This window comes from Neocloeon triangulifer, unplaced genomic scaffold, assembly GCF_031216515.1.
Source record: "Neocloeon triangulifer isolate White Clay Creek 2 clone unplaced genomic scaffold, ASM3121651v1 ptg000012l, whole genome shotgun sequence".
NCBI lineage: Eukaryota > Metazoa > Arthropoda > Insecta > Ephemeroptera > Baetidae > Neocloeon > Neocloeon triangulifer.
In genome coordinates, this window is record NW_026775554.1 from 19,720,774 (window position 1) to 19,732,860 (window position 12,087).

The 12,087-nt window shown below is 35.1% G+C and overlaps 1 protein-coding gene across 1 annotated transcript in view; it reads right to left on the reverse strand.

Annotated features, from left to right (window-relative positions):
- Nucleotides 1–428: 428 nt before the first annotated feature.
- Nucleotides 429–12,087, reverse strand: part of LOC132196903 (uncharacterized) — a 38,454-nt gene continuing 26,795 nt past the window's right edge. The window contains exons 3-4 of the mRNA XM_059619842.1: nucleotides 5,709–5,796; nucleotides 429–2,836 (exon numbers count right to left, since the gene is read on the reverse strand). Coding sequence (XP_059475825.1) covers nucleotides 2,662–2,836; nucleotides 5,709–5,796 — 263 coding nt within the window. The 3' untranslated portion in view covers nucleotides 429–2,661. The remainder of the gene's footprint in view (nucleotides 2,837–5,708; nucleotides 5,797–12,087) is intronic.

Genomic DNA, 12,087 nt, shown 5'->3' on the forward strand with positions numbered 1-12,087 from the left:
ATATTGTGTTTTTTTATATTGAAATTTGTATAAAAACAGCTCTACCAGTTTTAGTCATTGTATAATATAATATAATTATTTTTCTCTAAGCCTATTTTTATAAAAATATTTTGATCCAAAAATTTTATTTTATTTTCAAAACAAATGGAAATCGGATTGTATATCATTTAAGTGAATGCCGTAAAAATGAATTAAGTTATCTGAAGCTGCTCGTAAGATGGATAAGTAATATTTTATTGTATTGTATAAATTGTATTTCTTCTCCTGTTAAGTTGTACACATGTTGTGTTCAATAAAATTTTCTAATGTAACTTTAAAAACAAATTAATCTTTAGATGAAGTGAAACAATGAAATCATAATTTTTTTTATGAAATTGTTTAGCATTTTTTAGTTTTACATTGTAAATGAAACGCATCATAAATGATATTACACTGAGAGGTTTTATTAACAAACAACCAGTGATTAAAATACAAATTACAATATAATATAATTTAATAATTAATTAATCTGATAGTCTATTAAAACAGTACATTATACCCATTTTGAAAGTAAAAGTCATAATTGCAACTAATTATAAATTTCCTGCTACCGACACTCAGGTACAGGAAAGGGAACATTGGGACCCATTATTATTTTTGCTATAACTCCACGATCCGCTAAATATTTAAACTTGTGCATGATTAATTGAATCCAAAAATAACCAACAGATTCAAAGTGAGCAACAATTAAAAATACATACTCCATATACTTCAGGTCCGGCCCGGAAGAAAAGAGTTAAAAATTGAAATAAAATGTGCGTTGATCAAACTCTTTTGAGTATTCTACAGACTGTGTACAAATTTAGAAAATTATTTTCCTCTGTTTTTGATATTCATGGCGATCAAACTCTTGAAAATGAAAAAGAATTTCATTTTGATTATACAATGTAAGCTGATTAGGGACATATATTAAATTCTGCAGACCCTGGCATTGATAATATGTTCCGAAAAAGTGACTATGTCGATATTCTTCATCTCTCTACAGACTCCCTTTATACACACACTTCTTGCTCGAATATAGCCAAAATAGCGTTTTTTACTCTTCTGTCAAACGGATAATTAAATTTACACATTGGTGTCAACAACCGTCAACCTCGCACTTAACATCTCACTCTTATACGCAAAATGCAGCACACAGAGAGATTCAGCAAACTGACGTCCTTTGTCTCATCAGTGTTTGTCTGTCGCCGACATGATTTCAAATTGAAGGCCCAATTATAATTGAACCCGCGAAATATGAGACGGATGGCAAATGGGGAATTGAATTCGCAGAACACATATATTGTGTTTCGCTTCCCTCATTATTTCCCCAGGCTTTGAGCGCAACCAAGGCCGACGCGTGGTTGCAAATTCAATTTCCATCTGCGACGCAATTGCAAACGTGCACGACAGGCTGAATCCCTCCGAGTTCATTATACATCAGGAAAATATTAATCCAATTCAAAGTTTAATGTACATTATACAAAATCTTTCTCGTCCCTCGTAAATTATGTGATTCGGATTTTGTTCCAGGAGAGGGTGCCAAGAGGAGCTGCTTAAAAGTTGGGACGACTTGCAAACTTTTCGGGATGGATCTAGATTGTTAATTGGTAGATCAATATTGGACTTCTCGGAAAGTTTAAATAAAGAAAACGGGTTCAAAAGTTTTTCTCAATTGGCGTTACACACACGCAAACCTTAAGAAATTTTCATTTTTAATTTTCTATTTTTATAATTTTGAATTCTCAAACGTCAACTTTTAACCTTTCCATTTTATACCTAGAATAAAACTTTTCAGGTTGATGATTATCTGAACTTTAAAGCCACCAACTTTGGAAAGTTTTGAGCTCATGATTTTTTTTAACATGAAAAATAATTTATTAAATGTTCAGGTAAAGATTTTGATCAAATTTACTTCCCTGCCTAAAAAATGCAGAAATCTTCTTAGTTTCTTCGATATTCTAATATTGCAAATAATTCATAATTTTGTCCACAAAATTATTTATTCAGTGTTATTATTTGCGATTTAATAAATATTTTTTTCAAGGATTTGTAGAGCTGAACTAAATTAAAGGTAGGAAGTTAACAATTATTTTTCATACCACCTTCATCAAAGCGGTCAAGTCGACAGTTATTTGTTTGAAAATCATGGCATATAATGTCCCGTCATGAATTTTATCCAGCGAAAATTGTTAACGAAATTTTAAAAATATTAACAAAGTAAAATGTTCTTTGCTGAGTGGTTTGCGAAATTTATCATAAAAAAAAAAAAAAAAACTGTAGAAAAACTTTTCCATTTGCTTGAAAAATTCAAACCCCTTTACCTTTAGAGACGGAAACATTTTTTTATTTTTATTTATTAGATAAAAAGTCAACCTGCAAGTCTAAACTTGTCAAATACGTGTAATTCTTACAAAACTTTTCCTGCTTCGCAAATAAGCTTCAACTCTCCAAGGAATTAAACGCACGGAAAAGTTTCCTTGCTCAAATTCCCGGAACCTTTTTGGGCATATACAAAAAAATTTGCAAGAGGGATGAAAAATTGAGATGGGGAGAGAGAAGAAAGAAAATAAATGAGCAGCTCGCTCTTTGACCTCGACCGGCGTGATATGACACAGTCAGCATAGCCTTTGGGCGACTCAATTAGAGCAACAGGCGCTCGCGCTCCTCCTCCTCGGACGGCTCGAGGTCGGCGCAATCCTCTTCTGTCTCCGAGTCGCCGGAAAGGAAGTCGTCGGCGGAACTCCAGTGCTCGAACTCCTCCTTGTGGTGCTCGAGGGCCATCAGGGTGGGAAACAGGCTATCACAAGCCGAGCATCTGAAGCATCATAAAAAGTTAATCAGCCGCTGCTTTTTAATATAAAGGGTTGCGACGAGGCTAATGTTCTTTGTTTGTTCCTCGCCACTCGCTCTCTGACGCGCCAAAAGGGTCTGGGTAATAAAACTCGCGCGCGGCATAAAAGACGCACGCCTTTTAGTCCTAATTGAGCAAAGACCCACGCAATATTGTACAGCATTTTTTTGTTTATTAAAAGAGGGAATTTTGTTCCTAATTCAAAATTCTCTGATTTATCCGATTAATCAGTATCGCAATTTTAATTAAATCACAAAAGATAAGGACTTCCTATTGTACTTATTATACTACACTTTAGGCTGCAATGTAGTCAAGATTATTTGAACATTAATCATCAATTTAATCATAAAACAACAAACTCCAAATAGGTAAATCAAGAAAGAAAAAAATTAATGATACTAATTGATTGTAAAATAAAAATAATTATTTAAGGCAAACACATATAAAACAATAATATAAAAAAAAATAAAATAGTACAGAAATAAATACAAAATAAATGTTATAATAAATAAACAGTAAAGTTTAATGACACATTACATTTCTTTTAAAATGCTACTAAAATGAATGATTATCTAAAAAAAATTACAGCTTATAGTGACATAAATTAACTTTTTAAGAATAAAAATTTTCTCTGAAACTGTCCTTGTCCTGAGCATAATTTCCTCATTTAATTGAAATAACTTTGCATTTCCAAAGTTATTTACCACTTTTATTCAACCAGCAATAAAAAAATTACGTCATTAGGAAAAGATAATATTTTGAACTCTCACTCTCAATTTCATTTTCTAGTTTCACGAAAAAAACCAATTTGAAGATAAGATGCGAAAATTAATTAAAAAATAAAGAAAACAATTTTTACTCTGGACACATTGTTTCAATGCATTTTCAAATATGTAAATCAGCCAAAGCCAGCTTAAAACTCTGAATAAATTATAAAGCAAACTGCTATTAGAGAAAAGATAATTTTTTCTAACAAGAGTGAACAAATCCTTTCTTTTTCTTTAATAGAAAATATAAATATGATTAGAAGGGAAATATAAAAAATTAAAAAGATAGGTTTTGTTAGCAATTTTTTTCAATCAGGTGGAAAATCACAATAAATGTGAAATGCAGTGGTTCTTCTACAGTCTCTCAAACATCGAGAAATTTAATAAAATAGATTTCAACGTTTCATATTTTCCACTTGAGCCATAGTATAAGCAAACTTGAACATTCGCCCGGAACGTGCGGATGACCTCCTTTTGCCCAAAATTTTTCCCTCTCTGAGCCATTTTTTCCGGACGCGCTGCTATCTGCCTTCTAATCCTGTTATTTATCCAAAGCAGCGGAGGGGCACAGCAGTGTTTGCGAACCGCAAATATCAGCCTGCCCGGGAAAAGCAGCGCTAAATTGAATTATAAATTGCGGTCTTGCACCTTCACCTTTTACCTCCTCTCGACCGGTCAATTGATTGAATGAAAAAAAAACCCTCCAACCGATGCAAGTGTTTTGCTCTTTCCATTATCTTCCAAAAGAGAGAGAAAGCGAGGCGTGTAAACGTTAGTCTTTTTCCTGCGCCGGTTTTATTCAACGACGGAGAAGAAAAGCAGCTCAAATTTTCCCCAAGGGCCTCGCCTCGCTAAGTGCCACGGATAATTTCTTAATGAGGGCGCACGCGGCGGCAGGATAAGTTTTGAGGTTGGGGCACGTTATTGTTTCATCAAAGAACTCGCTGCTTCGGATGTTTAATGAGCTCTCGCGAAGAGCGCGCGTAAATAAATCAATGCAGGTGCCCCCTTCAAACTTGAGAGAGCTGGAAGCACCTAGAGACTCAAAGGTCAAAAGTTGGCCGAGCTGACGAAGAGTTCAACTGCGATAATACTACAAACTTGTTGGTTGAGAGGAAATTCAAAGGAATTCCTCCACTAGTTTGCAGAAAATCCCAGAAAGTCCGCTTTCTATTTTGCATTATACTTTCAAGTAAATATTAGACAGGATAAATATTTATAATGATCAAACTTTTCCTCCAGGATAAACTTGAAACTTGTTTGGATTAATTTATTTATTTTTTAACTGCTTGAAAAGTTTTGACTCCAAACTGCAGCCTTTAGCACGCAAATTTAATTAAACTTTAGCTGCACATTGTAAGACAATAATAAAAAAAATTGAAACAATTGAAGTATATTTAGTTGATTTTTGTTAAAAAGTTATAGAAGGAAACGATTTTGCCGCAGAGTCCTTCCAATTTTATAGCAGCTCTGGAAATATGTTTAGTAAAGCGATAATTTATAATTTCCCAGAGGAAAGCTGATGAGAATTTTTTTTCTCAGTTAAATTCAATTTAAATATATGAAACAACAATTAAAATTTTTAAAACATTGTTTTAAATTTAATCATCATTAATATTTTAATGTTATTATTTATTTATTATAAAAATTTTTTAAAGCCAATTTGTTTATAATTTTTGCTATTTTTGTCTTATTTGTATAAATTTATCAACACAGCTAAATGTTAAATGGTTTTTTAAACATTAAACTTTTTAGTCACTATCGCTTTACCCATTTGAAGATTTAATATTTTATTATATTCAATAATTCAAGCAACGAACATTAAAAGTATTACCAATTCATAGAATTTAATTCTTGAACCTAAATTAAAAGTTAAGTATATAGATTTATACCAATTTGTTTGAAATTCCCCCATTTATTGTTGAATCCATCATTCCTTTTAAAAAGAATTAATTATGACATTGTCGCTATTTTAAAACTAAAAAAGCATTTTTTTTCCCACCAAAAATCAATCAATTCAGTTTATAGTTCGCCTTTAACCTTTATTAACGGATAAAAATAATCCTCACCCAAAATGCCTCTTTTTCTGCTGATGTTGCTGGAGTAACCTGGACGTGCTGAAGGCTCTGTCGCAAACGTTGCAGGTCAGCGCCTCGTCTGTAACACAAAAGATAGACAATTACTACCATATTTTGACGTTTGGATTCTTATTGATTGCAATCTGCTGACGTTGATAGTATGAATTCTCGCAGGGGACCTGATATCTCTGCTCTCACGCCTCAGTGCCCGCAATCAAAGCGCGCCAATCGTCAGAGAGCAAGATAAAGAGCAGAGACTCGTCTCATTGCGGGGCGTATGTAATAATGAGTCGGCTGATGAGGGTGGCTCTCTCGTTTCATTGCGAGAGAGAGAAAAAGAGCCTCATAAAAGCTCTTTTTTCAGCCGGTCCTAATTGACCGACGGGCGTGCGCCATTTGCCCCACCCAAAAATTAAACAACAAAACATACATTATATTTTTTATGCGACGAGGAATGAGGGTAAAAATTAAAATATCGCTTTTTGTTGATGAATTCAGACACACAATGGAATAAATTTCAGCGAAAAAGGGTCGAGAGGGCGAGAGAAAAACCGCACGTGCTCTTTTTTGCATAGTGGAAATTTGAATTTCTCGCTGGAGACTTTTCGCTTTGAAATCCGGTGCGAGCGCAAAAGCGGCGCGTCGATTTTGCACGATAAAAGGATTGGAAATGCTGGTGGTGCGGCGACGGAGCGAAAGGGCCGCGCTCCACTGAATGGCGAGATGAACTCGAATAATGTACAGCTTTTCGCGGAATTTAATGGCCACCCGCAAAACATCCATTTTCCAATTATTAACGGCGCGTGTGTTTATCTGCAGCACCAGCAGGTTGACGCATGGCTCTGTAAAATCTAATTATTGCCGTTTGTCCGGGCAGTTAATGCATTGTTTTTTTTTTTTTCGGAATTTCAGACGCGCGAGTCCATTTGCTGCCGAGGGACAGGTGGACGAGCCCCCGGTTCAATTAAACGAGCGATGTGGTTTGCGTCGCTCCGACATCAGTGCTTTTTAGCACGAGAGGAGGAAAAGAGTGCAAACGTCAGGGTCGCTGCGGATTTTCCGGGAAAACGAACACGCATCAAAGAGTTCCGAGGCAAAAAATTCACGCAATCGCTCCAAGCCATTGCGCGCTTTGTTGGAGATTCTTCAAAGGTAGGATTTCTGCGGTAAAATTATTCTACCAATAAATTCCAAAAAGATTTAAATTAAAAAAAGTTAAAATTTAATTGGTTTTTTAAATGTTGCAATTTTTGACGTCTGAAATAAAAGTGTGAGTGGTTTGTAAGCTAGAAAGAGTAAAAACAACTAATTAGATAAAAATTGATTGACAGTTTTCTAAAATTTCCTAAACTTCAGTTCCTAAATAAATACAAATAATTTAAATTTTTTATCAGTCAAAAAAGGAGCAAATAATTTTTAGTGGAGCTCGGATAGCAATATGATATTAAAATTTTTACAATAAATGTTATTTACCTTACTTTTGTGATCACAATAGGGCTAATTGTAAACCGTGAATAAAGCATCTTGAAAATTAGGTGATTTGAATAATCTTTTTGGATAGGTAAGACATGGATTTATCCTCTGAAATTCATACCGTAGTTATTTACAAATAGTTTTATTTAAAATTAGGCACTAATGACCCTCATAGGCCTCATACCTGAATTTTAATAACTTGATGAAAAAATATTAAAAAAAAAAACTTACTCCAATATACCCTAATATATTTTCCATATTGTAATATTGATTTATAAAAAATTTCATAGGAAAAATCCTACTTGAAATAAATTTTCATCTTTTTCCAGTAGTTTTTATTTTTACTTCAACGTATCTTTGAAGCCCATGTAAAAAAATTCATTTTTCCCTCTAATAAAAATTAAAGAATATTATTCTCCCTAGACAGTTCATTACCCTCTCTGTTTATACAGCCTTGCATTTCAGTCTGGCACAACATTCTGGTTTGTTACATTGTTACACAGCGATTCGAATAAATAACATCCCGCCGAGTCCAATATTTCAACTCGACGTGAAGCGTCTGCTGCGAATAATTGCCTGGAATTAATTTCACCCAAGACGTGCAGAGCCAAATCTGGGCGTTTCCGACGGCCTCTCTATCTTAGCTCGTAATAAATTCGGCAAAAACGCAATTTAATTTCCCATCGAGAGGGAGAGAAAGAGATTCAGCCTTCTCCCGCGAGACTACAGAGAAAAAGAGGTATATTGCGCACGCACGCGGCGAAAGAGAAAATAATAAAAAAAGACGCAGCGAGAAAAATGATACAAAAAACAGTCCTCTCGGGCAACCACTTCGTCTGCCCAATAATAAAATTTCCGTCTACGCCAAAAACAAGACGGAGGAAAAAAAAAGAATCGACGAAAGCAGCGGCTCGTTCTTAATTCACAGGCGAACTCGTTCCTCTTCCACCTGGACGCAGCTGCTGCACACTTTTGCCTCTTCGCACATGATAAAGTTGCACGCCGGCCTGATAAATAGGCATCCCGAGCTGGAGGGCGTCCGGGGGCGTTTGTTCGATATTGCACAGCCTCCCTCGGCTACAACAAAAGCTGACTCGGCCGCAATTTCCCAGTCCGACTGGCAATCAAATCGATTCCGAGCTGTCCCTTTTTATCACTGGAATATATATTCAAATTTTCATCCGACTGGAATTGAGACTGGGAACTTCTCATGAAAATGTCATTCGAGATGAAAGCGATGCAACCTGCGCAGCACACGTGGTGGGCGGGTGGCCTGCCCTGCTAATGGTCGGCTCGACGTAAAAAGGCTTAAATATTGGATTAGGTCCTTTTTTGGTCCTTTTACGGCCGGCAGGTGTGCGCCGCCTCGATCGAAGTCAAATTGTTTTTGTGTTGTTCACCGAATTTACGGGATTATCCGAGACGCCGTTCTCGACTTTTTATAACCATACTTGACTCCGAATTTCATTTCATCACCTGACATGAAAACGCTCTCTGCGATAAAGAACGTATAAAGTGGGAAAGCGCCGTTTTCGTCCAGAGTTGATGATACAAAGGAATTTAATATCAAATTTTAATATAAAATTCAAGGGCCTGTAAAAATTTTGCTGAAAAAGAGGCACTTGAGAGGCGAATCATGATAAATGATGAAAGTCTTTTCTTTGTTGTGAATGTTAGGTTATTTTCAAAAAATAATAATACAAAAGAAAATAACATAAAAAAATAAAAGCAATCTCAATCTTCACAACAAGGAAATGCTCAGTTTATCATCAATCAAAACCTTTCCAGAGTTCAACCTCTTTGGAAAGAAAGAGAAAAATCTAGAGTTTCGAATTAATTTAATTATTATAATTTATAAAAAATGCTGAATCTTGTTAAATTTATTATTTGAGTTGTTTAAAAATGCCATAAAATCATCAAAATCGTGAATGCTACAATTTCGTAAAGTGATTCTAACCCTTTTTTGGTTACCATATTTGCAATTTCTTTCAATAAAATTCAATTTATCTTGTTTACAGTTTCAAGGGCAAAGTTTTTTGGACAAAATGTTTCCACGCCGTTAAGAAGATGTAAATTTGATCTGGAACTTTCCACGACTTGTTGAATTTGATGCTTTATTATTCAAGAATTTTCCCGCTTCTTTGATGTAGATGTTTTTCGCTCAAGTTTGTAAATAGACTTCAAATTTAATCAGAAACACATACTGCTTTTAGGGACAGAAAAAAATCTCTCTCTACCTGACGCGCATTTCATGAATATTGATGTTGTTCTCTCTCTCTCTCTCCAAATTGATATTGTTTGACGAAGCCCTCGAGCTGAAAAAGGTCAGCCCCCGCCTTTGCCTCTGCGCATCATTTTGCTGCTCTCACAAAAGTCTCAAAGCCCACACGCAAAGAATCATTAGGGTGGCTGTTTTTTTCACGTTTGTTTGAATTTTAACGAGAGAGAAATAAAAGCACGCTTGAAAGAGTCATTAATATGCATGTCTGGTTACTCTGGTTGAGCGCACGTGTTCTTTTTTAATAGAAATTAAGGCAATTCTCCTAGTTTTTTTTTATCAACTCGGAGTGTAAAAAAGGGAAATGTCGCAGCATTGATTATTTTGAGTATATTTATTGCACCTTCAGATCGATAGGTCGATTTGTCTTGTCAGCCCCGCTGTACAGGACGGTAATGGGCCCCGGCTTTAATGTGATTCACTCCGTTCTCTCTTTTTCGAGCGGTTCAATCGTCCTATCGATTTGAACCCGGCGCACGTACATTGGAATTGAGAGCGAATTCTATTGGAAAACTCAACGACATTTCAAATTATCGAATACGAATGATATGTTAAAAAATCAATTTCCTTTTGCAATGCATTGCGTAAAAAAATCAATGCACAAGTTCAAAGCAGGATCAAAATTTAAATTAGGATATTGGAAAAATGGGCTAATTTCAGCGCTGGTCAGTAAAGAGAAAAACATAAATTAGTTTCAAAGAATTTAATTTGCAAATTAAAAACTAAAACTTAATTAATTTTTTTAATTTTCTCTCATACTTTTCTCATAAAAAATTGTAACTATTATTTTTGATTTTCGGTTAATTATTAAATATTATTTTTTTTAAAGCTAAGTAAAATTTTTCCACAAGTTTTATAATTTTTCTGTTTAATAAAATAATCTGTAGATGAAACAAATTGAGCCTTTTTCGGAAAAATTATAATTTAAAAATTGTTATCACCAAATAATGGTGCTCATATCATTTTATATTTTAATCCCTAAAATTAATTCACTCTGTGCTCTTGTTTGGTTCGCAATCTTCAATAAATCGGCAATTTTGATTTTTTTTCGGTTGAAACGGAATAAAATTGCAAATGAGTTTCAATCCCTCCCAGCTCGAAGAACAAACCAGAGTGCTCGCTATGAATATTCATGGCGATTCGCGCGACAGAGTGCCCAGCGCCGATTTTCATCTCGTCACTGATAACGGCCTAATTTGCAACGTGTATGTGTCGTGCTTTCGCCATTATGATATTCACAGGTGGAACAACAACAAACACGGCTGGCATGTAGGTAAACCAAAGCTTGTCGGAAACACTGATCGATCCTCCCGGCAATAACGTCACACACGGTGAACATAACATACACTTGAAATAATGAGGGCCGAAAGTTTGCATCCGATTTGCATATATGACATTAAATATGTATTTAAGCTGACAATTTATAAGTGGGGCAACAACACAAGCATTTTTGCGACAAAATAACACAAGCTTTAACTGAATCTTGTTTAAAACAAGGAAATAAGAAAAAAGCATTTGTTTCCAGTGTTTTTGATTCTTGGAAATGTAAGGGTAAAAAAGCGCTCATAAAGTTAAAAAAAATTATTTAAAAGAATGAAAAGTTGTTTTTATTTTTAAAATTTTCTTTAAATCTTTTTTCTGTGTCTAGGTTTTTAGTTGTATTCGAAGCCTGAAACTTCTTAAGATCCCATACAAAGTTTAATATTTATTCAAGAAAAATTTTCCCATAACACATTTGGAATCGAAAACAAATGTTTCTAGTTCAGCCAACTCGAAGAAGCTGAATAAAAACTAGTTGTGCAGGCAATTATTTCAATTATACACGCCAAATGAGCAAAAAAATTATTTTCTCACAAAATACATCTATATTGTCAATGAAAGAATGTAATTTTTGATTTACAAAGCGAAGAGTATAACACATATTTTAAGCTGTCAATTGTCATCAATTCCTGCCATGCATGGCTGCGGAATAATTTTTTACGGCACTCAAATTCTATAAAAGAATCGCGGCAATCTGGATCTTCATTTAAATTTACAATGGGAAATGTATTCTTGTTGTTAAAAGCAAAATAAAAAAATGTAGCAAAAACATCAAAATTAAAATCGGAGTAAAGTAACTTTTCCCAAAAATTTTACATCCAATGTCGAGCTATGTGTCTGTCCGCGGGCAGCTTAAGCATCTGCGCCGTTTTTATGTTTTTCCCAAGCGCCGGGCAAAGGTAACTCAAAAAGGACCGTTTTCTTTGCCTGTTGTTTGTGCACTGGCGGGAGAGAAATATAATTGATTTACTCTCCTGTGGGCTCCGCAGCCGCGCCTCCCGAGAGAAGCGGACTGAAAAAAGTTTTGCAACGACTTTGCGCGTAATTCTCTGGCAGTCGTGAAAAATCGATCAAAAGGCAATTTGGAGCCAAAGCAAATACGCTTGTTTGATCAAAAATCGAAACCCCGACGGGCGGCGACGCGCGGCACACAAAGCGCGCTGTAATTACATGCACGCCTAGCTGTTTGTGCCGTGTGTCAATTTCCACGAGCACATTGCTTTAACTATTTATTCACATCGAGAGTGCTACTGCGTTAGGGAGTGCGAATCAAAATGCGAATTTGGGCCAACTTGTTTT